Source organism: Notamacropus eugenii, chromosome 4, assembly GCF_028372415.1.
Source record: "Notamacropus eugenii isolate mMacEug1 chromosome 4, mMacEug1.pri_v2, whole genome shotgun sequence".
Classification (NCBI taxonomy): Eukaryota; Metazoa; Chordata; class Mammalia; order Diprotodontia; family Macropodidae; genus Notamacropus; species Notamacropus eugenii.
Window position 1 is genome coordinate 354,631,166 of NC_092875.1, and position 27,059 is coordinate 354,658,224.

A 27,059-nucleotide genomic window follows, 5' to 3' on the forward strand; every position below is an offset into this window, starting at 1 on the left:
TATTAAAAAGCACAGAGGGAAAAGTACTATAATTATCATTACCGGTATTAAGTTCACATTTGTATTGAAAACTAAACTATGAGGATAGAGACTAAAAGCACCAGAATTTTCATAGTAACTCATAGGAAAAATATGCATAAAAATGAAATTATAAAATCTGAAACCTTAAGTTTAACAACTTTCAGACTCCCTCACTTTAGTTTTAAGCAGTGAATTATTTCATACTGAAAGAGCTGCTTATATTTTATCCTAGAAAAATAAAAGGATGTAATTCACAAGATGGGAATAAAAACAATTTTCCAACTCATAGTGTGACTGAGAAATCATAATACCAGTATTTTTGTAGCATGAAATTACAAATTATTTCATTATTAACTACACTTAATCTCTATCCCCAAATATAATATTACTCAAGTTGCTGAATTAAATGTATTAGCAATTGAGTCACTGGTGAATCCTTCTATGAAATAAAAATGATGTTACAGCTAAAACCACTTAAACTATTTTAAATATTTTCTTTATTACCTTCCATTGTGTGATCCCAGGCATCCACTTTAAACCTGGCAACTCAGAAGAAACATCAGCAAGCTCCAAAGCACCTGCACAAGAAAGAAAAGAGTTAATAACAAGGTCAGGACTTATTAAGCATGTTAAGTTATACATATGGGTGCTTACGTATGTAGACACAAATAAACTTTAGTTAAGTCTCCCGTTATAAATTATTGTAATAAATCATTAGAAATTCTACGTTTGTTTTTTTAATTGGGGGGAGAAGACAGAACCTCCAACCCTAATTTCAACTTTTATTAGCCTCAAGGAATATTTTCTAAGATTTGTACCTAACCGACTGGTTAAAATCAATGCAGGAAACAGAGTTAAGGAATTGAGGAGGATGAAAGGCCAGAATGTTTAAGAGGGTATTATACCTAGTGAAGCTCTCCAAGAATGAGAGAAATGGTAGGGTGTAGAGAAGAAATTCTATGTCAGGTAATAAGCCTTCTTTTAAGGAAGAAGAGTGATGGTAGATTACAGCAGTCTAAAGGAGATGACACTTGCTATAGCAATGAAGGGGTAATGAGCTTAGCTTCTACAGTTGGTCATTCCGAACCAACTGCAGAAGTTGGTGTGGAAGTGGGAAATGGGAACGTAGGCAGGAGGCAACAAACTCTCTTTTCAGTCTGGGTGAGCAAATACCAAACAATCAGGTGTTTGGCAAGCTGGACTAAACCCAAATTCGGGGGTGAGGTCAAGACTCATTTGGTAGCTATATAAAAGGATATAGTAAAAGACTGTATGCCAAGAGACCAACTTAGTGGTAGTAACCATAAAATGGAGAAGACATGGATATGAAAGATTTTTTTGAGATAAAATCAAATAAAACCTGATGATTGGGTAGATGTGGTATTTGAAAGGAAAGAATTCAGGGAAACTCATTATTTTCTAAGAATACACCACCAGAGGCAGCAGTGGATTATGTTTTCTAAGAGTCCTTTCAGATTTAAAATGTGATGCTGCTTAAAGATCCCTCATGGAGTCTAAATAAGTGAAAGCTATATACTTAAAAAGAAGAAGTATGTGGCACCAAAGACCTAAGGAGTTAGGTAGCCTACACTGTAAAAATGAGCTGAAAAATTAAATGAAAGAGAGAAAGCTACAAATTCAAGTGGAAACTTCAAATCTGAGACAGATCTTTCTAAAATAGAGCTTGTTCCTTGACAATCAAACCAAAGGAAGGTCTTTGGATTGTAATTTGGTGTTTCGCTTTCCTGAAAGTATGAAAGCAAGAAAATAAAATCTAAATTTTTAGCTGCCTCTAAAAAAATCTTAATTATACCACATGATCAGAAAACTGGCCCAGAGTAGTTCTGTGTATAGTTTTGTTAGGTACATATAATTCACATAAATTATAGTTTAAAAAATTACTATCAAAACTTTTTAGCATTAAAATATTTTTAAGAAGCAAATGTTTATGATTTCAAAGGGTTTTTTTGCAATGTGTAGACAGATAAACAGTAGAGAAAAATAAAGACACGGAATACTGAAGCTGGAAAAGACTTTAAAAAGTTCAAGATGTGGGAAGGAGCCAAGATGGCAGAGTAGAAAGACACATATAAGCTAGCTCCGAACCCACAGCCATAAAATATCTGTAAAGAAGAACTCACAACAAATTCTGGAGCAGCAGAAGCCACAGAACAACGGAGCGGACAAGATTTCTGTTCCACAGAGACCTGAAAATCTGACGCAAAAGGTCCATCGCACACCAAACCCGGAGCAGAGCCCAGCCCTACCTTGGCGGCGGGGCACCGAGAGGAGCAGATCCAAGCAGGCTTCAGGGACAGAATCTCCAGCGGCTGAGCAGGTCCCTCCACCCACAGGTGACAAGGGTCGGTGAGAGGGTCTCCTTTGGCTGGTCGAGAGGGGAGTGGGGTGTCCCCATAACTCAGGCCCCCTCAGAAGGCAGCAGTGGGGGCGGCAGCGGACAGGAGCTCCCCAAGCAGGCAGGAGCTCGGATTCATTGTTGAAGGTCTCCACATAAACCCCCTGAGGGAACTGAGCCCCATGTGGTGGCCCTGCCCCAACCTGAGCACCAGAACTTAATCTCACACTGAATATCAGCCCTGCCCCCGCCCAAAGCCCTGAGGCTGGGAAGCAGCATTTGAATCTCAGACCCCAAGCCCTGCCTGGATGAATCTGGAGGCGGTGGGTGCGGAAAGAAAACTCAGAAGTCAAGTCACTGGCAGGGAAAATGCTCAGAAAAGGGAAAAAAAAATGAGACTATAGAAGGTTACTTTCTTGGTGAACAGATAATTCCTCCCTTCCTTTCTGGATGAGGAAGAACAATGCTTACCATCAGGGAAAGACACAGAAGTCAAGGCTTCTGTATCCCAAACATTCAGAATAAATATACCATGGGCTCAGGCCATGGAAGAGCTCAAAAGGACTTTGAAAATCAAGTAAGAGAGGTGGAGGAAAAACTGGGAAGAGAAATGAGAGAGATGAAAGACAAGCATGAAAAGCAGGTCAACACCTTGCTAAAGGAGACCCAAAAAATTGCTGAAGAAAATAACACCTTGAAAAATAGGCTAACTCAATTGGCAAAAGAGGTTCAAAAAGCCAATGAGGAGAAAAATGCTTTAAAAAGCAGAATTAACCAAATGGAAAAGGAGATTCAAAAGCTCACTGAAGAAAATAGTTCTTTCAAAATCAGAATGGAGCAGATGGAAGCTAATGACTTTATGAGAAACCAAGAAATCACAAAACAAAACCAAAAGAATGAAAAAATGGAAGATAATGTGAAATAACTCATTGGAAAAACAACTGACCTTGGAAAATAGATCCAGGAGAGACAATTTAAAAATTATGGGACTACCTGAAAGCCATGATCAAAAAAAGAGCCTAGACATTGTCATTCATGAAATTATCAAGGAAAACTGTCCTGAGATTCTAGAACCAGAGGGCAAAATAAGTATTCAAGGAATCCACTGATAACCACCTGAAAGATCCAAAAAGAGAAACTCCTAGGAACATTGTGACCAAATTCCAGAGTTCCCTAGTCAAGGAGAAAATATTGCAAGCAGCTAGAAAGAAACAATTCAAGTATTGTGGAAATACAATCAGGATAACACAAGATCTAGCAGCTTCTACATTAAGGGATTGAAGGGCATGGAATAGGATATTCCAGAAGTCAAAGGAACTAGGACTAAAACCAAGAATCACCTACCCAGCAAAACTGAGTATAATACTTCAGGGGAAAAATTGGTCTTTCAATGAAATAGAGGACTTTCAAGCATTCTTGATGAAAAGACCAGAGATGAAAAGAAAATTTGATTTTCAAACACAAGAATGAAGAGAAACATGAAAAGGTAAACAGCAAAGAAAAGTCATAAGGGACTTGTTAAAGTTGAACTGTTTACATTCCTACATGGAAAGAAAATATTTGTAACTCCTGAAACTTTTCAGTATCTGGCTAGTGGGTGGGATTACACACTTACACACACACAAACACACACATACACACAGACACACACACACACACAGAGCACAGAGTGAACTGAATAGGATGGGATCATAACTTAAAAAAATGAAATTAAGTGGTGAGAGAGAAATATATCGGGAGGAGAAAGGGAGAAATGGAATGGGGCAAATTATCTTTCATAAAAGAGGCAAGCAAAAGACTTTAGTTGAGGGAAAAAGAAAGGAGGTGAGAGAAAAACATGAAGTTTACTCTCATTACATTTCACTAAAGGAAGGAATAAATGCACACTCATTTTGGTATGAAAACCTATCTTACAATACATAAGCAGGGTGGGGGGAGGATGGAAGGGAAGGCAATGCAAGGAGGGAGCAATTTGAAGTCAACACTCTTGGGGACGGACAGGATCAAAAGAGAGAATAGAAGGAATGGGGGGCAGGATAGGATGGAGGGAAATATAGTTAGTCTTACACAACACAACTTTTACGGAAGTCATTTGCAAAACTACACAGATATGGCCTATATTGAATTGCTTGCCTTCCAAAGGGAATGGGGTGGGGAGGGAGGAATGAAGAGAAGTTGGAACTCAAAAGTTTTAGAAACAACTGTCAAGTACTGTTCTTGCTACTAGGAAATAAGAAATACAGGTAAAGGGGTATAGAAAGTTATCTGGCCCTACAGGACAAAAGAGAAGATGGGGACAAAGGAAGGGAGGGATGATAGAAGAGAGGGCAGATTGGTGATAGGGGCAATTGGAATGCTCGGTGTTCTGGGGTGGGGGAAGGGGACAAATGGGGAGAAAATTTGGAACCCCAAATTTTGTGAAAATGAATGTTAAAAGTTAAATAAATTAATTTAATAAAAAAAAAAGTTCAAGATGAGAGAACCTTATTGAATAATAAAGACAAATGGGTAATTTTTAAAAAAGCACAATTGGAGCACAATAGGTTGTAAATATTGCCTGTGCAGATAAAGCTAACAATAATGGTTACAATTAGATGGAAAATGTTTTGCAAAGATTAGTTGAGGTACCAATAAATATTTAAATTAGGTATAAAATTTCATACTTTTGTCACTGGGATATATAATAGGAAAGATTAAGAGCTTAAAGAAAAATGTAGACAGAGAGTTAAAATTTTTTATACTGCCCAATGGCTATGGAAGCCAAGGTTAGGCCATATCAATTTTCCAATCAATGTGTATAAAACAATGGGAAAGGAATCCAACAAAAACCAAGACTGTACAACAGAGCTAATTTTTCTTTTAGTTCCCAAATATCCAGGTAGTTCAAGAAATATTAAACACATTATTCAACTATAAACTGCATGCATGTACACGTTTTAAAATGTTTATTTTTACCTTCACTTTTCTCCAACAGTGAGGCTATGACTGCTTCATCCTCAATAGGATTTAATGAGCATGTAGAATATACCATCCTACCACCTTCAGCCAGCTGCTCAACCCCACGTGTTGCTATCCTAAGCTGTAAACTAAAAAGATAACATAGCTTAGTTAAATAGAAATGGAGTCCCTCTTACGCTCCAAAGAAAAGAAATTCACAAGTCCTCTAGAAAATTCTTTTCTTAGTTCCTTAAATACTTTGAGCAATTCATAAAAATAGAGCTAAACAAACACTAGATTAATGAAGGTAATTTTAAAAACATGTTTAGTATTTGCTGTTAAACTAGCCAAAAAATTCAGCAAATGGTCAGGGGCCTACAAAATAAGCAACAGTGTAAAATGGAGTATTTTAGAATTGGATTTTTTTTTTCCTCCAGAATTCTTTCTCTTGGGTTATGGTCTCTTAGCACTTATGCTCATGGGAAAAGCCAGATCTTGTCTGGTTACAGATGCATTATATATCCAGAATGAAAAGGGTTATAAATTATGTGGTATCTGCTGGTAGTCGGATAAGCATGGCTTAGGAAAACCTTGCACTGTCAATAACTGTATTTTCAGAATTATGAACAGAATTCTTTTAGCTAAGAATTGAAACTTAGTTGATCCACTATAGAATATCACCATTTAGCAAGTTAACTTTTATAGGACCTCATTATACAAGCAAATAGGACTATTAACAAATGTGTGATGGGGTAGTTTTACATCAACATAATTTCACTGTGTCAAATCTTGCAGTAAGTACATTTAGGATCTTCTATAGCTTGATCTCAATACGAATAGCCAAAGTCAACCAAAACTCTCAAAACTGCTTCCAAGAGACCTACTAGATCACAATAAGCAAACTTCCAAAATGTAATTAGCTTGCTATAAAACTAAAAGGAATAGTTACACCATGCATATTAAGAGAAGTAATTATTTTACTTCTAAAAATTAAAAAAATTCTATTTTCTGCTGACTTTTTTGACATGTTATATGTATACGTATATACTTATATATATTGCCAGGGAAAGACTACTTAATGTACTAAGGAAATAGCCTTCATACAGTAGTACCATTCATATTCACTACTATTTAAATTCAGTAAATATGGAACTTCTACATGTAAGAGTATAGGTTACAGGAAAAAAAATCTTGGGAAAAAAATGAAGAAACAAAAGGACAATTAGAATTTATAATAAACAAGTCATTTGGATAACAGATAAATCTACAGAAATAACACAGTAACATCAATGTTAGCAACATGTTGCTATTGTTTAGATTTTTAAAATCTTTACGTAAAGACTTCTATGTAATCTCCAACTTAAGATATTTACCATATACTAGCTTACTAAAGAATTCTTCATGAAAAGTTTCCAAAATCAGCTAATTTTGATTCTTCATAAATCAATTTGGACTATCACCAATTTTTATGGCCTATTAAAAACACTAAAATTCGAAGCTGAACTTCTAATGGTCTGATCCTTTTCATAAGCTGAAGAATATTAGCTAAGATAATTTTTTTTTTCAAATCTTTATTTTGTCAAACAGGTCTATTTCAAAGAAAATCTCATTCTGAAAAGTTACATATGATTTAAACACATATTTTTACCCATGTAGCTGCAAACTATTTAGGGTTGTCCACTTTTTCCATACATCAATGTTCTTTCTCATGGTACCATCTCCACTGAAAAGAGAAATTTGTTTATTAAAAATACTGTACAGACTCAGTTAATAATAAAGATATACATTTTCTGACTAAATTCTTATGACTTTTTTTTCCTAAAATGGCAATTTGAAAACAATCTTGCAAAAACTAGGAATAAACTCACTTCACTATCTTTTAAAAATGTTGGAATATAATGTGCTGTCTACTATAAACTGAATGGTAACTTTGTTTTTGAGTAATTTGAAAACTTTATTCAATGATTAAATAACAAATAAAGATTTTCTGAATGCCTCATTAACTTTCAACTGAAAGTAATTACTACTAAAAACCCCTCTGCAAAGTTTTAAGACTGGAATGAAAAAACATGAATTGTGATTGCAATTTTTAATTAATTTACTTGGCAATAACTATGATTACTTAAAAATCACCTGTGAGAGGTTGCTACATATTTTAAGGCTTGAGGTAAAATCTACCAAGCTTGAAAACAACCCCACATAAGACTGTCGTTAGCTCTACATGATAATATAAGAAACAAATAGGTAAATCTGACTGGCTTCTACAATAAGGGCAGGGAACCATTTTTCTTTCAAGGATTAATGATCCACAAAAAAAAAAAAAATCAATAAAAAAATTACCCAAGTAAAAAGCAATTAATTGTGGTTTTATTCTAAAAGATGGAAAAATGAAAAGGTTTTCATCACGTTTAAAAATAAGAATAAAGCAAAAAATTTAATTAAAATAAATGACAATTTATTTTAATTACAGCTAATTAAATTTGGATGGAACTGAGAAACAAAGAGGCAGAGAAATAAGGCATAAAACACAGAGAAAGGACTTCTTGAATACCTCATGCCACCAGTGACTTCTATACACAGTGGCTTCTATAAACTTGTGCTATAGTGATACCTAAAGTCACCTTCTGGAGACTAGCTGTGCTCCCTCCCCTCTAAAACACATTCAACTATAAATTTCCTGAGATCAAGGACTGTGTTCTTTTTCATCATGTTTCTCTAGTCCCTTGAAAGAACACTTAACAAGAATATGAGTTAACAAATCACAGGCATGCTGAGATACATTGAACAGGGAGAAAAAAAAATTGGTAAACTGACAAACAGACATAAAATTAAACAGACATAAGACATGGTTGCATCCGAAGAGATAAACATACAGGAGACACACAGAATGGAGTACCATGACGAACATATAAGCTCATGAAGCAATGTCATCATCTTGTGGCTTTCTGAAGTATTACCCCCAAAGAATTTTTAAAGCTATGCTGGGGTTTTTTTGCCAACCACAAGCTATCGCATTACAACTTTAATATAAATCAGATGAAACTACAAGGGCTTTAAGATCTGCTCTGGGGTCTCAAGTATTTCACTCCTCTTCTAGAAGAGAGGGATTATGTCTTCCTAGTGGCTTAAGAATCTAGAAACCCTACAAACCTCTGGGCTCAAAACAGTAGAATATTTCTTTTTTTGTTGGCTGCATCAAGTGCCAGAGTCTGCCCAGGCTGTTCTCCTCACACCTTCAGATACTTTCCCTTTATTTTCATTCCCTTTTCCCAAATCAGGGAATCTTGGAGACTCCATGGCTTAAAAGTCAACCTCTCCTTACTTTTTCCCCTTTCTGTCCTGCCCACATATACATCTGAGCCCTCACATAAAGGATTCTTAGATGGAAAGGAAGGGGACACAGACACTGAGGTTTACAAAGTACTTACATTTCAGTCTAAGCTAGGAATGAAATAAAGAAAGATGGAATAGTATCTAGCTTCTTTCATTTCACAGACACACTCTAGTCTCAGATACTTTCAATCTATATGCAAGTCTTCAGATATAAGCTGTATAATGACTTCTTGGGGATGCAGTCTTCAATTTGCTATAGAAGTTGTCTCTATCAATTGACTTAGTTTAAAAGCCCAGTTTAAAATTAGTTAAATAATTGAGTTGTTTAGAACCTTCAGAAGTGATCTAATCTACCTCATTTGTAATTAAAGAGCCAAAGGAATTTTAAGATACTTTATACTTAGCTTATTTCTTGCTTTCCTACTTTCTTTAAAATGAAACTTGGTGGGCCTAAGATCAGACATTTGGGCACCTCACCAAATGACAAAGATCTAGTTTAAGACTGACCAAAAAGGCACCATAAACTCTGTATATACTCTTTTTGACCCAGAGATACCACTATTATGTCTATACCCCAAAGATATTTAAAAAAGAAGAAAATGAGCCATATAATTAGAGAACTTCTTTTTGTAGTGGGAAAGAATTGGGAACAAAAGAAGTACTCATGAATTGAGGAAGGAGTAAGTAAATTGTGGTGTAGTAGCATAATGTGAATTTGAGTGTATCTCATTCAAAGTGAGAATGTGATAAGACCTTGGCCTGACAGGGCCAGGATCTCCCATTGCATCCTAGGCCATCTGCAGTCATCCTGATGAATATCAGGCCACTGGACCCAGATGACTCAGGAGAAGGAAGTGAGGTTGGTGACCTTGCACAGCCTTCCCTCACTAAATCAAAGTCAACTGCATGTCATGTCATCACTTTGACGTCATAGTCCATCTGCTTCGAGAACGAAGGACAAACACAACAACAAGAAGAGAGGGATACAACAATCATACTTAAATGTCTTTAATATACAACAAAATTAGCTATTGTTTCAATTAATTCAAGGACATATTATTAGTTTAAACATTTTATGCTCCCTTTTAAAAGAGAGCATGGTCCAAAAGGAGAAGTGTATGCTTAGGTAACACATCAACTCACGGTACACTTTAAAAATCATTTTATAAAGGAATTCCAAAATACTTTAAAAAACATACCTTGTGTACAAGATTAATGATTTTAGCAAAAGTCTGATGTGCTGTAAATAACATACTATATTATTAGAGAAAAAAACAGCATAAAATACCTGCAGGGCACATCACATAGAATTCTATCATAGAAGAGAACCTCCTTCTTTCCGTCCACATCTATTTGCAGTCTAGGAATGCTGGAAGCATCATGGTTTACAACCATGATACAAGGACTGCTTAACCTTTTTGCTTGATGAACAAGCAAATAGCAGCGTTTGTTGTCAACATCATTAGCGATGACAAATCCCTCTGGGAACATAAAATTGTAATGTCAGATAAAACAAAAATTAATTTCAGATGGTAATAGTGGGGAAAGTTAATAAAATAAGGAATGTCCAGATGTCTTCAAGGGAGAAAAAAGCTTAAGCTTTAATTTACAACTTAGTAAAGGCACTGCGAAGGTGATAAGGGAGAGCTAAAGACACACTTTACATACAAATAAGGTCAAAAGTAGGATTCACTTTTCTAAGGTCAATGACTCAAATGATCTCTACAAGTTGGGAAAAGAAATAGTGGCATTATGAAGTCTGTTCAATAAAACAACTTCAGTTCTTTAGTTCCTCCTAGTATGTCTAATAAAAAAAGCAAGTAAATATCTACAACCCTCAATTATCTTCACTGTTGTTCTAAAACATTTTCTAAAAAAACAATTATCAAATGAGTTTAGTTTAGTTGAAAGCATGAGGAAGACAAATCAATATCCCTGATATAACTCCTTTGTCAAAGCTTTTTACTACCAAAAAACAGAGAATTCCTGCTCATGAAGGTATTGAAACAGAAGCAGACTTAAGAGACTAATCCATGCTAACAAGCAGGCCCATTTAAACAAGATTATAACAAAGAAATACAGAGGCCAACACTGAAAAACATAAGGCAAGTTGCTCCACTGTTTCAGGATTGGACAGTATAGATTAGCTTCTAAATAATCCTATTCTCTGATTACTATCAACATTAATTAACAATCTGAAGATCTCTTACAAAATTACTTTCAAAGATATCAAGTCTACTTGTTTTGGGGATGGTGGAGAGGTAAAGGCAGAGTGAGTGGGAGTGTGAAGTGGCCATGTTACCTAAATTAAGCATTAAAGTTAAGTGCTGATCTTAGTGTTTAATGTATTATTTCCTATAGACTTATAAGTAAAAAGCAATTCCAAAGACAAACTCCTTTACAGACTTGAAGGATATAAAGAGAAACTGAATTTAGACTATTTTTTGCCTTTTAGTTCATATAACCAAATAGTTTCAGAACCAATTTAGTTCAATAACCAATCAGTGTAAATTTTTCATTCTTAACCCTCTTTTGGAACATAACAGATTTAGTCAATAAATAATCAGAAGCTGACAATGAGAAAAACAAAACGGTTACAAAGTACAAACTATCTGAATATATAAGCTACATGCTGACTTATGCCCTATTTACACAAGAACATTACAAAATTTTATTTCTAATAAAATAAAATAAAATAAATCAAGGATAAAATGGTCATAACTTTTCAACATACAGATTACTTATTACTTATTGAATTAACCCTGAAAATTACTTTAAAAAAGTTTGTAGGAGAGAAGGTCTTGTACAACAGGTCAAGCTGAAGTTTAGAGAAGACTGCCAAGCTGGAGCAGAAGGAACATTGGAAGCCCAGTTAGCCAAAATCAAGTTATGTAAGGAAAACCAAAGGATGGCAGATAAGGTGAAGAACGCAAGTGGGGCCCAGCTGGTACAGAACACCCAGGAAAAACCTGTTCTGGTGAATGCCACTGTACAAGATCAGGAAGAATCAGATGACAAGGCTTGGCAAGAACCTGTTCAGAGTACCAGTCTAGTTGGAATGCTGGTGATGACATCAAACAGGGAGGTTCCAGATGTTGAATACCATGGGGATTTAATAAAAAATCATTATATGTCAAAGATAGTGGATCTTACATCCCGACTTCAATTGGCTGATAGCAAATCAGTGCATTTTCATTCTGAGTGCTAAGCACTCTCTAAAAGATTATCCTTAGCAGAAAAATCTAAAGAATCAGTGAATGAAGAAATGAAAGTAGTCAGTCAGAACAGCAGCAGATGAATTGACAAGTAATAAGAGGAGCTATGAGGACCAGCTTAGTATGATGAGCGAGCGATCACCTTTGCAATATGGATGAAACCTTATCTAAACAAAAGGAAGAATTGATGTACTAAAGATGTCTAGTAAGGGCAATTCTAAAAAGAAGAAAAGTTGATAGTTTACAAATAGTTGGGTCATTCAGATGACTGTCTTTTTTGATGCTGCTGCTGCCCAGAACCACAGGTGCTGAAAATTCTTGTCCATTTCTAGAGTCAGCCTTTTCAAAAAACTGAAGTATTACTAGACCAAGTAGTAAGTCAATGTTGCATATGGCTTTGAAAAATTAGAATGTATTTGTAACCAGTAAGGTAAATACAGAATTTGATGTCAACAATAAAATGCAAACAATACACAATAGCATGGATCTTGTAGAAATATCCTTAAGATTAGGCTTTAATTTCGGTACATAAGAACAAAAAAATTTTGTCTATTTTCAAACTCAATTATATGGTAACAGATTTGGTATCAGTGCAATAGATGTATGTTTCTGGATAAAATGTTCTAATTAGCAACTTTGAACTGTTTATTGCTATAACTGAAAGCAGTCTCCAGATTCTTTATGGAAACCTCTACATAATTTTTTTTGACCATTCAAGTTCTCATGAGTTTATTAATGTCTCTATTTCCCAAATCACTCTGTATTAGAATGATTAGCTTGTAAAGCTGACATCAATAAATTCATACTTAAAGCAAAAAAAAATAAGTTTCTAATAGCACGAGTTCAAAATTACTAACAACCTCTAAACAAAGGATAGGCACTGTCTCACATTAGGAATATGAAATTCGTAATTAATAAGCATGGTACAAAAATACCCAGCTTTGTTTTCATTTTGAAAACCACCTCAAATTAAATAAAGCAACCTAAATTTTATAGATGCCACAATTACAGAGTGTACTTTGACCTTTCCCTGAATCATTTCCCAAAACATAAACCACTTCCCCCACTTAAACAATATACCATCACGTACCTGGAAAGGAAACATTCATATCAGCATGAAGCATTTCAATTAACTGGGCAGTCTTTGATCCAGGTGCTGCACACATATCTAAAATCTATTCATGAAAACAGGAAAAAGTATTTGATGTTTTTGTTTTGAAAACTACATTCTCCAAGGAAGCTTTATGAAATGCACTAAAACATATTGCCCCATCCTACCTACCTTAAGGGTTATTGTAAGAAATGAGAAAATCAAAATGCCAAAGCCACTGAAAAAATTAAGTTCTGCCTCTGACCCCATATAGCTGCCCAAAGACTGGTCCTCCAAGTTCCCCTTTAGACAATATGGAAAAATAAATTATGAACTGAAAATATTTTTAAGCATTTAATATCTGTTGAATTGGATAACAGACAAATGAGTTCAACAATCAATTAATAGAGCAGCAGTGGAGAGAGTGCTGGGCCTGAAATAAGATGATCAGGGTTCAAATCCGATGTCAGACACTTACAAATTACGTAATCTTAGACAAGTCATTAACCTCTGTTTACCTCAATTTCTTCATCTGTTAAATGGGAATAATAGCACACTTCAAGAGCAGTCATAAGGATCAAATGAATTTATAATCACAAAGCACTAAGCATGGTGCCTGGCACATAAACCCTATATAAATGTTAGCCATTAATATTTTTACAAGTGAAAGGCAAAACTTACTCATTTTTAAGTGGCTTTGGCATACACTTATGTTCTCAAGTAATCCTAAATCCTTTAGTTTTCTTCTACATTAAGAAAAACACTTAAATTTTAAAAATAAACAATACCTTATGGTGAGGTTGAACGTTAAGCAGCAAGGGTGGAATCATACTGACAGCTTCCTGACGACTAATATTTCCCTGAAGGAAAAATTATCAGTAACTACATGTTTATAAAACTGCAAATACATACCTATTTCAAAATAAAAGGCAAATATATCACGTATTTTATTGCAATGTAAACACAAAAATAAACATAACGTAATTTGCTATGTAATGATAATCCAAATAGATTTCAATGAATTAAGTCACTTTAAAAGACAGTTTTGTCATAAACGTATATTAAGGATATCCCTTGATAGGTCTCTCTTCCTTCATATGACCTCCCACTTCCACCTCCCAAAAGGGCTTTGACTACATGCAAGAGATTAATGAACCTCAGAACTGGAAAGAACCTTAACTAATTCAGTTTAATTTCCAACCTAATGTGAGAATTCTATTCACAATATGCACAAGAGTCATTGATCCTATACTTTAATATAGGTTCCAGCCACAGGCCCTTTACAAAGCAGGTCATTCCATTGCTGGAAAGTTCTATTTTGGGGCAAGTTTTTTCTTATGCTGAGACAAAACCTATAATCACTGTTAACTTCCATCTTCTAGACCTATTTTTGCTCTCTGGAGCACCACACAAAAAAGGTCTATAGGTTCTTAATAGTGACAATATATCAAGTATCCTTAAACTGTAGTCTCAAACTTTTCAAGAGTTATTTCTGTCAATTCTGTGATTCTCCCCATACTATGCATGGTCAAGAGAAACAAATTTCCACATTGGACACTCTCCAAAATATGTCTCATTCTGTATTTGTCAGGAGGTGGGCCACATGCTTCACCATGGTTGACTAAGTTTCTCAAGATTGTCTGTTGCTATTCTTATTACTTAAATTGTTCTCCTGGCTTTGCTCACTTAATTTTGCATTAGTTTATACAAGTCTTTCAGGTTTTCTGAAACCATTCCTTTCATCATTTTGTTGTTGTGTTTGTCCTTCGTTCTCGAAGCAGATGGACTATGACGTCAAAGTGATGACATGACATGCAGTTGACTTTGATTTAGTGAGGGAAGGCTGTGCAAGGTCACCAACCTCACTTCCTTCTCCTGAGTCATCTGGGTCCAGTGGCCTGATATTCATCAGGATGACTGCAGATGGCCTAGGATGCAATGGGAGATCCTGGCCCTGTCAGGCCAAGGTCTTATCACATTCTCACTTTGAATGAGATACACTCAAATTCACATTATGCTACTACACCACAATTTACTTACTCCTTCCTCAATTCATGAGTACTTCTTTTGTTCCCAATTCTTTCCCACTACAAAAAGAAGTTCTCTAATTATATGGCTCATTTTCTTCTTTTTTAAATATCTTTGGGGTATAGACATAATAGTGGTATCTCTGGGTCAAAAAGAGTATATACAGAGTTTATGGTGCCTTTTTGGTCAGTCTTAAACTAGATCTTTGTCATTTGGTGAGGTGCCCAAATGTCTGATCTTAGGCCCACCAAGTTTCATTTTAAAGAAAGTAGGAAAGCAAGAAATAAGCTAAGTATAAAGTATCTTAAAATTCCTTTGGCTCTTTAATTACAAATGAGGTAGATTAGATCACTTCTGAAGGTTCTAAACAACTCAATTATTTAACTAATTTTAAACTGGGCTTTTAAACTAAGTCAATTGATAGAGACAACTTCTATAGCAAATCGAAGACTGCATCCCCAAGAAGTCATTATACAGCTTATATCTGAAGACTTGCATATAGATTGAAAGTATCTGAGACTAGAGTGTGTCTGTGAAATGAAAGAAGCTAGATACTATTCCATCTTTTTTTATTTCATTCCTAGCTTAGACTGAAATGTAAGTACTTTGTAAACCTCAGTGTCTGTGTCCCCTTCCTTTCCATCTAAGAATCCTTTATGTGAGGGCTCAGATGTATATGTGGGCAGGACAGAAAGGGGAAAAAGTAAGGAGAGGTTGACTTTTAAGCCATGGAGTCTCCAAGATTCCCTGATTTGGGAAAAGGGAATGAAAATAAAGGGAAAGTATCTGAAGGTGTGAGGAGAACAGCCTGAGCAGACTCTGGCACTTGATGCAGCCAACAAAAAAGAAATATTCTACTGTTTTGAGCCCAGAGGTTTGTAGGGTTTCTAGATTTCTAAGTCATTGGGAAGACACAATCTCTTTTGTCACTCCTACTTGGCTTCTCATTCTTCAACCATCTGAAGAGTAACAACTGTTTATAGAGTTGTGACTCTTCTTTGATCAAGTCTAACACTATGAGAACTAACATGGATTAGAGAAAGACTCCCTGCCCTCCCCTTTTCTGAGTTAGGGCTGAGGAAAAGAAAGAACTCTTTATTTACTTGGTGACAAGTGTCATCCTTGGCTTTCCTTCCTTGTAACTTGTAGAAGTAGGAGGGTGAAGTTAAATGGGGAAAGGAGACAGGTTACAACTGCTTGCTAAAGAATTAACCCAAAAATATAGTTGCAGATATGGAAATCCCAGATCTCTATCCCCCTATTTCCTGACCACATCATCACAATAGTCTTGTGTCCAAGGGGGAAATTTATTGCTGACAGAAACTTAGCAATGTGTGTTTTGAACTACCATTAACCAGCTGAGTTATCTTGGTGGAGTCACTTCACTTCCCTGGGCTTCAATGTCCTTACACTCATTAAAATATAAGCTTCTTGTGGTAAAGAACAGCTTCATTTCTGCCTTTGTAGCCTCAATGCCATGTCCTTTACATTTAGTAGCTACTTAATAAACACTGGATGAATTAAACTATAAAATGGATTGGGGGAATGGCTACGGTGATCCTCGATTTCTAATGTCCCATTCAAATTTAATATTCTCTTAGTCCATATGTCTAAAAAAACAATACTTACAGATTCAGTTTCGCTAACCAAAAACTGGTGAAATTTTTCCAGCTGTGGAGACTTCCTCAAGATTTTTCGACTCAGATTTGTGTGCCATGCAAGCTCTTCTGGGTACCTAATGAAAATAAGAAAAGTTGGAGACATTTGGTAATCCCATAGTTAAGTGATTAAAAAAGAAAGTTAAATATTAAATCAGCAGTTTTTTTCTCTAAGGATAGTTCAGTAACTTTGCAGTCTAAAAATTAACAAATGTCTAAAACAATACTTCTGAAATACAAAGAAGGTAAGAAAGTATAAAATCTTTCAATGACATTGTGAATAGAAACATTTATATTTTGTACATTTTCATTTCTGAACCATATTGGTTGGCTCTCTATGGAATAGAAAATTCCATACAATTCACTTTACTATTTTAACAAGTTCTAAAAGATTTTTCCTCTGCCATCCCAGGATATCCTTTCATAGAGGACCATGTCACTCTAGTGCTAACAACATAACACAAATCTGGAAAAACACTGTCAGGTGAAAATCCAGGTTTGGAAGTATGAGAAGCAAACTGTCCCTAATAACTGTACTTAATCAGTATTGACTTGAAATTGCTCTTAGATACAAAAGCACTTCTTCCTAAATAATATATGAATGATCTTGACTTCTCAGACAGCTCTTATTTTCTTGACCTCTTCTCAGACTATACTCTAGTTTTTTGAAGGGTTCCCTTTTTTCTTCATATTATTTCTCTGCACAAAGAACTTCAATAATTTCCTACCCTTTAGCATAGCACTTAATAATGGATTTGGCTACAGAACACTTGAGCTTGAAATACACACCCCAGATTTTGGTGTGAAGGAACAAAGGATTATGGAATTATTTTCAAGATAAACGTATAGGAAGAGATTAGGGAAATTTTAGACAAAAAATTATGATGCCATACACTTACCAACATCGTTTGTGTTGCTTTCATCTCTCCACCCAGATCAAACTTTTAAGCCCTCATATATTTCTTTTGTATATTTCATAGTACTTAATAAGATGCTGAACACATACATAGAAAGTACTCAGTAAAAGTCTAATTGATGAATTTCAAACTACTAAGTGTCTGAAGCTAGATTTGAATTCAGGACTTCCTAACTCCAGCATTTTACACACTGTGCAACCTAGATGACAAGCAAAAAGGGGGAAAGCATGGCTATATACCTTGACATAGCTGAAAACTAAGAATCCGTGGAGAAAAAAGTATTTATTTTATAATTTATATTTTCAGTTCTCATTAACTTATAAGCATCTTTACAATTCATAAAAGAACCTAAGTATTTCAAATTTGACTAACAACTAGAAGGTAGCATTGCATAATAACAGGAATGATGGATTTGGTGTCAGAAATTCTGGGTTCAAATCTAGGTTCTGCTATCTATTCAGTGTCACAAAAATAACATCATTTAATCTCTTACAACTTTAGTTTCCTAATCTAGAAAATATAAGGAAGTTAGACAAGATTAAATGTCACCCCTTCTAAATTTAGACATATGAATGTAATACTTTGTTTTTCCTTGATATTCTATTCATCAAAATAGACTTCTGTCCTATTTTTTGTTTTTACCCAGGAACCCTGACAGTCTTTCCCTCCCAGTTTGATTTTTTTTTTTTGATTAAAGGGGCCACCCTTTGAGTAACTTAAAGAAGCCTATTCATTGAATGGATGCATCTCACTCAAAGTGAAAGGTCTGAAGGGCCAGGGTCTCACATTGCATCCTGGGTCATCTCCAGTCATCCTGATGAATATGAGAGGTCACTGGACCCAAATGACTCAGGAGAAGAAAGTGAGGTTGGTGACCTTGCACCTCCCTCACTCAAATCAAACTCAACTGCAAGTCATATCATCATCTTGATGTCATGGTCCTCTTCAAGAAAGAAGGACATACACATTTATCAAAACAGCTAGGTCAGAGTCTTAATTTGTATTATTTCAATTTTAAAGGATTATTTCTAAAATTTTATTCAACCAAATAATTTCCATGCAAAGCATCATGAGGAAATATGTCATGGTCCCTTCCACAAAAGTAATTATAATAAATGTTAGATTTACCTAATTGAAGTAAACTCATACACATAAAACCCCAGTTATACAAAGCAATCTATGGGAAAGAAATGACACAAACAGAAAGAGAGGAAAAAATTCTCTCTAGGATGGACTACCCAGAAGCCAGATGGGGGTAACGATGGGGGCAGGCAGAATAAGATAAAAGATTTCAGGGCAAACACATGTGCAATTAAGTTCTAGAAACAGTGGGCATAGTGATCTAAGAGTAATGGGGCAGAGACATTAGGGATATCACTCTCTAAAATTAGCAAGAAATTGTATAAAAGCACTATAAAAGACAGGTTGCAAAGGTAAGCTGCATCATTCTACCAGAGACTGAATATTAGGCTAACTCTGCATGCTATTGTAGGCAGTGAAACCAGTGTCATTGGGTCTTAGACTGCCTTTCAAATAACACTGGAGCCAAATGCTAAATCATATCATTGCTTTTAATTTAACTAGAAATCTTGGCAAAATTGGATGAAATTCTAATTTGGCTCTTGGTAGTTACATGGAAAATGTGAAATTTAACTAGAATGCTTTGCAGTGATAAGAATTTCAGTTCTATTTGAATTACCACAGACTGTGGCCTGTGCACTTATTCTCTGCTCCTTACATCCTTTCTCATCTTTTATCTTGTTACATACCTTTTAATTTGTTTTATAATATTATTTTAACAAATTCTTATTCAAGCTTATAAGCCATTTTTAGCATGATTTAATGTAAATCAGTTTCCCAACTCACAAAACCAAGGACCAAGTCTGGAAGTTGTGGTGACAGCATAACAAACAGAAGGCAATCAATCAGGCCACAGAACCATCTTTTAGTTGCAAAAATTACTGTGGAAAATAATTGAGCACACCAACAGTAGCAATGACTAAAATACCAAAGTCATCAGAAAAAAGAAATTTGATTTAACCTACCAGCTTAAAGGCTGTGGTACTTCAACTTTCTGACCATCTACCACCAGATCCTCTAGTTCCTTGAAATACTTATTCTTCAGGCAATGGAGAATCTCCTTTGCATGGCTGTTGAGAGGAGGCAAATAGTTTAATTGTCAGCTTGATTTAAAAGAAAACATAACTTTTCCTCCTTAAGAAATGTTTCAAAACACATTTACAATCCAAAGCTAACTTTTTTTTTATGTTTGAGAAGAAGGCATCTGTCATTGTTATCACTTCCCTTATTGGGGAAAAATAAAACTAAACACTTCCCATTTTTTTTTTTGCTACTTTAGAGGTGACAGCTTTATAACATACTTCATCACTACCCTCAAGATATTCTTGTAATATTGTTTCTATGATTTAAACTTTTTTTAAAAATTATTTTATTTGCTTTCAGTTTTCTACAATCAGTTCCATATATTTTAGATACTTTCCCCTCCCTCCCCACAACAGCATGCTATCTTATATAGGTTCTACACATACATTCTTATTCAAACTTTTTAGACATAAAAGCAGAAGGCAGAAGACAGGAAAAATTCTGCCAAGGTGCATTAATTCTGTAATTCTTTTTTCCCAAAGGCCAAAGAATCAAATTATTTATCCTCCAAATCAAATGTTTTTAAAATTCCCGTTTCATTATAGCTCACATTACCATCATTTTCTCAACAATTTTTTTTCTGGGGGTAGTAATGTTTTTAGTTTTGTTCTCTTTATGTTAAACCTAAAGTTAAGTCTAAAAATTAATGCAATAACTGATCTGACCACATTTCCTACTTTGATTGATGTCATTAATTCATTTAAAGTTTCTTGGCACTATTAAAAGTATATAATAATAGGAAACAGAAGAGATTTCCCATCATTCCAAAACATCAATTCTCATCACCAATGACAGTGGAATTATAACTGGACTCCAAACACTTCAGTATCCAATGTGATTATAAGATACTAAAAATGGCAATTAAAAAAACGGAATTGGCAATAATTAGACCAAATCAAGTACAAAGAGCAAATCCAAAGCATTGCGGAATCATTTTACAAACTTAAGGATGGGAAGATGCAGATAGCAACAAAAAAAAAGGTTGTCAAGAGGACATCAATAACCATCAACCCATTGCCGCCCCCTTATGGGAATGATCAAGTACTAAGTATACTAGTGTGGCATATTAATAAGTCCATCAAAGTTGTAGCTGGGAAAGAGCACTGATTCTGGAGTCAGCAGAGACCTAGAATCAAACTCAACTACTGATGCTTACTACCTGTATGACCTTGCGCCTAACTGTAAAATGAAGAGGTTGGGGTAACCAGTCTGAAGTTCCTTCCAACTCTAGACTACAACCCAAATGAGACATGAACAAACTGCAATCACTAATAAGTTTCAAAAGCAGATCATTACTTCACGTTGGTTGTAAGAAAATACTATTAGGTCCATTATTTCGTTAAAAAACACATTAGACTCAGTAAAACAGAATGCAGCCTTAAAGGCATTCTGCCAATAAGGACTATCTCATGCGTGCTAAGATCACAGAAGACTGAAAAACACAATCACTGTGTCAGCCTTTAAGTTTCTATATATTTATACCAACTAACCCAGAAAACAAGATGTATGATGGTCAAAGATATCTGCCACTGCCATGGATAAGACCCTGTAAAAATTTCAAAAATTAGAGAGATTCTCTTGTAAGGCTGTGATGTCCTCCAGATGCTCTCTTCCCTTATCAACGATACTGTGACACACACACATCAAAACCCAAAAGACAGCAGCATCTCCTCACGAGGCCAATGACCTCCCAACAGCTCAATTCATATAGTAAAAATCAACTGGTCGAAAAATGCCTGTTGCCCAGTCTATGATATACAACGGAATAATTAATGTATCAGTATAGATATACACAAATGGATAATAAGCTGGGCCCAGAAATGAGTAAGAGAGAGCTGACTGGATGACATCTGGAAAACTTAACATGTCAAAGCTGCCCCACAAAGACCAGCTTTAAAATACAAACACACACACAATCTCCAGAAACCCCAAGTCATGGCTGACCCAGCAAAAATGCAATATGGATACAAAAGCTGGTTTCAACACATCACATCAGAACCCAAGGGATTATCAGCTAGAGTAGGTATGCGGGAAAAACCTGATGGTCGTATCACAGCAGTACCTGCCCTGCAGCCCACGCGAGGATGAGAGGCACGCTGGACCTCCGCGGGTGACAGGGTCAGGAATCTTGTAGAACTAAGGCATGGAAAGGTGGAAGAAGGCGCATGCTGAATGCTGAACCGTGTCTAAGACAGCAGGCGCTAACACAGTATTCACACCCGCTAAGTACGATGGCCACATCGCGGATCGCGCCCCAAGCCCAGTCCCAAAGCAAGAGGGATTCTCTGGGAGATCGTTAGAAGGCCACGTTTCAAAGACGCACACGGGGATGGTTATTCCCCAAACCCCCAGCGCACAAGGTCCCATGTCCCTCAGCTCTCTCGTGCTGGCCCCGGGCCGTACCATTTGTATCCGGTGATTCTCAGGGTGGCCGGGAGCGGCTCCCGGAGGGCCTGCATGAACTGCTCCCACTCGCCTTCGGGCACGATCTTCAGCTCCTGGTAGTAGTGTTCAAACAACTTGTTCTCTTTGACGATCTCGGGATAGCCGCCCTCCCAACCCTAAAGAGAGACGGGAAAGGATGAGGAACGCCTCCGCGGCTGTCCTCAAAGGGCAGGGGGCTCCGGGAGAGCCGGGTGGGCAGGGGCGCGGGGAGCCGCGGGCCACCGCTCCCCCCTCCGCGGCCTCCAGCCCATCTTTCTGATGGCCTGGTCCCGGCTGTCCCACTCCCGACTCCCCGCAGGAGCACGGTCCTTACCGACTTATCCCGCTTCCCGTCCCCGTCCGCCGCGTCCTCTCGAGACTCCGGGCGTTGCTGCTGCGAGCGCCGCCTGTTCCTATACCGCCGACCCATGCTGCCGAGCACGGGGACCACGCCACGCGCCACGAGCTTCAGAATGACGCCGCCGGCTCGTCCCACCTCGAGGGGGGCCTTCTACTTAGGCCCCAGCCCAGGGAAGCATCGCCTATGTAAGAGCCTATGGCGAGAAGTGGGGAGGAAAATCCCCAGGAACACCCAAACCTTACTTCTCCGCTGGAAAAAGCCCTCGGAAAGGCAGTAATGTTTTCTGACGGCGGAGAACCGTAAGGGCGAAACCCCGAAATGTCTTTTCCGTGAAGGGCTTTGTTTTGCAGGCACTGAGTTCGCCACCCTAAGCCGGGGGCGCAGGCGTAGTGCGGTGCAGCTCGTGGGCGGGTCAGGAGAGACCCGAGGAGCGACTCGGGGGCGGCTCTTAGAATTACCAGCATTTTCTGATTTGCTCAGAATCGGTCACACGTGGATCTTCTGGGGGCGGGGGGGATGGAGGGGCGGAGACAAAGGAGGCCCTGTCGTCCAATAGGAGGCCTTCCTCCGGAGTTAAAAGGGCGGCTTGTTCAATCGACGTCCTCGGTCTCGGACCTCCTGACCTTCGGCCCCTCCCCTCAGCCGAGTGCCTCTTTTAAGATCATCTTTGCACCTCTCTTCTCCGGCAGTCTGCCTCTAACCGGCTCTTTTAGTCACTTTCCACTCGTCTCAAGGCCCCGTGGTCCTGGAACGGAATAAAGCCGAGACCTCGGATCCCACACCGCTGTTTGCTCCGTCTCCCCTCGCCCAAGGGCGTCGTTGCTGCAGCACCCTGCTGGATCGTTCCAGGCTCGGCGGCAGCCGGAGCCCCAGCCCTGCCTGCCGGGACCATGACGTTCTCGGTGGAATTTGGTCCCATTGAGAAGCTCTCCTCCCTTGTGGTGGTCTTGGGGCTGAAATTATGGGCACTGCAGCGGATCGTGGGGTCGCCCTATGGCCGCCACTCCAGGGCCATCTTTGGCCCGACAATGCCGGGGAAGCTGGCGTGGTTCGTACAGGAGCTGCCGTGCTTGCTGGTGCCCCTCTACGTGACCACCTGCACCCCGGCCCAGCGTCTCAGCCACTGGCCCAATCGCATCCTGCTGGCCATCTTCATCACCCACTACTTGCAAAGGTAACCACGTGGGGGGGGAGGGAGAGGATCCCTTCCCTCTCTCCCCCTCTGCTCCCCACCTTACCTCCTCCTCTGCCTCTCCCCAAAATAACCGTGGCCATCAGGAGTTTGGGGGTGACCTCCAGCTGGTCTAAAAGCGCCCCCACCCCGGGGAGTTTTGCTCCCCAGAAGTAACGAAAGCAGAGACCGGGTGGCATAAGCGTTCAAATAAAAGGAGAGAGCCCTAGGACGCGGTCGGAGGAGTCTGATTTCTGTGGCCGCTGGAAGCAGGGTTGGCTCCTATTTTGTGTTTGATCCGTGTGGTCCAGCCTGGGGATCCTCCTCGGAGGGCACGTGGTACCTGGCGGCAGAGCCTCGCCGGAGAGCCCTGGCCCTCCACGCCCCGTTTGGTAAACCTTTGCCCCGTTTTTTTATATCGCTTTCTCAATTAGGATGAATTCCTGTTTTCTATGGATAATTTGTAACGAGCAAGTTAAAATGCCAGTCGTGTAGTCATTAACCTCTTCCATAACTAAAGACCAACCACAGTGGTCACGAAATAGATGCAACTTCAGCTTTCTGGTGATGGGCCTCCACGTACTTAGCTGGTCTTTGGAAAGTTGACCCATCAGTTGCCAGGACCATACTGGAAGCCTACTAGAACCTACAGTGATTACCAGAGTTTACCTCCGGTGGGATTGCCTTAGAGAGCCAAGCACGATAAGGCACGGGAGGAGGTCTTTGTGAATGAGATCCCTTCCAAACTAGGGGTCTGGATAGAGTTGATGAACAACCTCACGAGACAAGACCAATCTGGAAACCCGGAGGTGGTTGGAAAATGCTCAACGTGACATGTTTGCCATAGCTCACAACATGTCACCTTTAGTTATTATAAAATTTATGTCTGTCTCTCTCTAATAGTTTACTTACCCGCAAGAAAATCAAGCTACTAAGGCAGAGAATTTTGTTTTTAACTTCACATTCCCAGCACCTAGCACAATGCTTGACACTTAGGGGTTAATTAATAAATGCTTTTTGAATTTAAGTGACTTGAGAGAGACTGGAAACGGGGAAGATCAGTTAGGAAGCTATTGAAATATTCAGGTGAGAAGTGATAAGTGCTTGAATTAGGGTAGTGTTGTTCTTTGGAGTGGAGAAAAAGGAAAGCACATGAAATATTATTTCTTCCAATAAAGGTTCCTATCTGACCAAACAACATTTCTCAGTACTGCTATGCAGTACTGAGGGTTCAATGAATGTATGTAGAATGAAGAATATAGAAGAGGAAGAACAAGGTTTTCTTGGTTAAATGGTCCAGTTATTATTTGTTCATCACTGGAATATTTGTGTGTATGAAAATACTATGTTTAGCTTTGGCAAAATAGAAGCAAAGTACTTTATTTCTTTCTGTCAGTCAACTTTGTCTTGCTCCCATATTCAGAAAGCTTGTAAAACTTAACACCAAATTTAATCAGATGCAGAAATGTTTATTGTTAAGTCTGCTGTCACTTTGCACATTAAATGTATTCCTGAAAAGTCTTGTCTGTAAAGTAAATTAATATACAGTAATTACATTACAGTCTTGGTGACATACATAGGAAGAGAAAACATGGTGCAGTGAAAAGTACTAAAGTACTGTATTTGGAGTCAGAAAGACTTGTTTGAATCCTGCCTCTACAAGATTATAACTGTGTAACCCTGGGCAAGTCACTTAATCCTGTTTGGCTTTGTTTCCTCATCTGTAAAATGAACTGAAGAAGGAAATGACAAACCTTTCTAGTATCTTTACCAAGAAGACCACGAAGAGTCAGACACGACTGAAATAGCACCACCACAATTAGGGTTGGCCTTAGGTAGTTCCTAAGATGCTTTCCAGCTCTTAATCTGGGGTCTTAAACTCATTTTTAAATGTTTCCCCACAGGAAATACTTTTGGGAGCAACATTTTTGCAATAAAAAATGCTTAAGAATCTTAATATAAGGAGCACAGATGGCTTCTCAACTCATATACCACTTACTCATGATTGATGGCTCCCTTTCCTTCCTTGTTCCTATATCCTTCTCTCGAGCCTTTTTCCCCTCTATCAGCTTTTGGAGACTAGTAACCCTTCTCATTCAGGGCATCATTCCCTCTTCATTAAGTTTTATTATTAGTAGTATTTTACTAAATTTGGTTACTGAGGAAGGAGTGGAGAAATAAGAAGAATATGAAAAGACATTGTCCTCGTAGTCTGTAGCCTAGTCTTATAGCCAGCCTAGTCTCAAAGCCTAATATGGAAGATAAGCCATATACATATAATCACAAAGTAGAGTACAAAAGTGTGTGTGATGTGGTTGTTCAGAGGAGGACAAAAATTACGAAACGTGCATGCAGTTTTAGAACTGGCGGGTATTCCCAAGGTCATCTAGTCCAAGCCATCAGCTTGGACTACTGATGCCAGAGAAATTTTGATTTGTGTCTTTAGTGGAAATGTCTTGACTGGAACCCAAGTTTCCTGGTCTCTTTCTACTTACTACAAAATCTATGTGTGCAAATAGGAATGCTGTTGCTTTGTGAAGGACTTTTTCCTAAAATGCAGAGAAACTTGAAGCCATTTATACCGTGGGAATGGTGGTCACTGATCCAAAATTGGTGGAATAATCCAAATCTAGTTTGAGCTCTAGAGGAGGAAATATTCAATTTGAGCAAGGGGAAAGGAATAATAGCCAATAGGACATGCAGAAACCTATCCAAATATGAACTAGTCTCATTGCTTACTTTCAGTTGTCTATGTAAAGTTTTTCGTTAAGTTGTGTATTAATGTGCATACAGTTTGCAAAATCAAAACAGCTGTCCTCAAATTTTGGAGACTTTTGTTTAGAAAACAGAAGTATTGGCTAATATACTCAGTAAACAAATACATTCAATAGGAAACAGAACCTGTGGAAAACCATCCAGCGTTACATAAAACCAGCTACTATATCACATGTGCTGATAGCAAGGCAGATATAAGTAAACTTTCCAGTCATCAGTGTTGAAAGGTTAAAAAAAAAAAACACAAGGTAAATTTTATTTTCCAAGTTAAAAATCCAGCTTTTAGTTTACTAGTTAGTAAAAAGGGAAAACAAAGAGATTTTTAAATCAACTCTCAGAGTTAGAAAGGACCTGGAGGTCTTTCATCCAATCTGTAATGAATCAGTAATGAATCTTAACTAGTCTATTGCTTAATAATCTTGAGAGATAGGAGCAGAGGCTGAGGAATTGACACCATCCAAAGAAATCCAGCTCTGCTTATATTTTATTAGTTGCTCTTTTAACATTTGATAGCACTGCAAGTACTGAATTCTTTATTGTCTTCAAGTACTATTTTCAAAACATTTCAAAAAGAGCACAAATATCTTTTTTATTGTTAATTATTTAACTG

At 37.7% G+C, this 27,059-nt stretch overlaps 2 protein-coding genes across 3 annotated transcripts in view; one reads left to right on the forward strand and one right to left on the reverse strand.

Annotated features, from left to right (window-relative positions):
* Positions 1 to 22,896, reverse strand: part of NSUN2 (NOP2/Sun RNA methyltransferase 2) — a 39,071-nt gene extending 16,175 nt beyond the window's left edge. The window contains exons 1-10 of the mRNA XM_072605389.1: positions 22,477 to 22,896; positions 22,122 to 22,279; positions 19,601 to 19,705; positions 16,610 to 16,715; positions 13,741 to 13,812; positions 12,953 to 13,037; positions 9,936 to 10,128; positions 6,963 to 7,037; positions 5,333 to 5,463; positions 526 to 599 (exon numbers count right to left, since the gene is read on the reverse strand). Coding sequence (XP_072461490.1) covers positions 526 to 599; positions 5,333 to 5,463; positions 6,963 to 7,037; positions 9,936 to 10,128; positions 12,953 to 13,037; positions 13,741 to 13,812; positions 16,610 to 16,715; positions 19,601 to 19,705; positions 22,122 to 22,279; positions 22,477 to 22,572 — 1,095 coding nt within the window. The 5' untranslated portion in view covers positions 22,573 to 22,896. The remainder of the gene's footprint in view (positions 1 to 525; positions 600 to 5,332; positions 5,464 to 6,962; positions 7,038 to 9,935; positions 10,129 to 12,952; positions 13,038 to 13,740; positions 13,813 to 16,609; positions 16,716 to 19,600; positions 19,706 to 22,121; positions 22,280 to 22,476) is intronic.
* A 158-nt stretch (positions 22,897 to 23,054) lies between these two features.
* SRD5A1 (steroid 5 alpha-reductase 1) overlaps positions 23,055 to 27,059 on the forward strand; it is a 32,483-nt gene continuing 28,478 nt past the window's right edge. For both annotated transcript variants that reach the window (XM_072605391.1, XM_072605390.1), the window contains exon 1: positions 23,055 to 23,677. In XM_072605391.1, the coding sequence (XP_072461492.1) occupies positions 23,394 to 23,677 (284 nt within the window). In that variant the 5' untranslated portion in view covers positions 23,055 to 23,393. The remainder of the gene's footprint in view (positions 23,678 to 27,059) is intronic.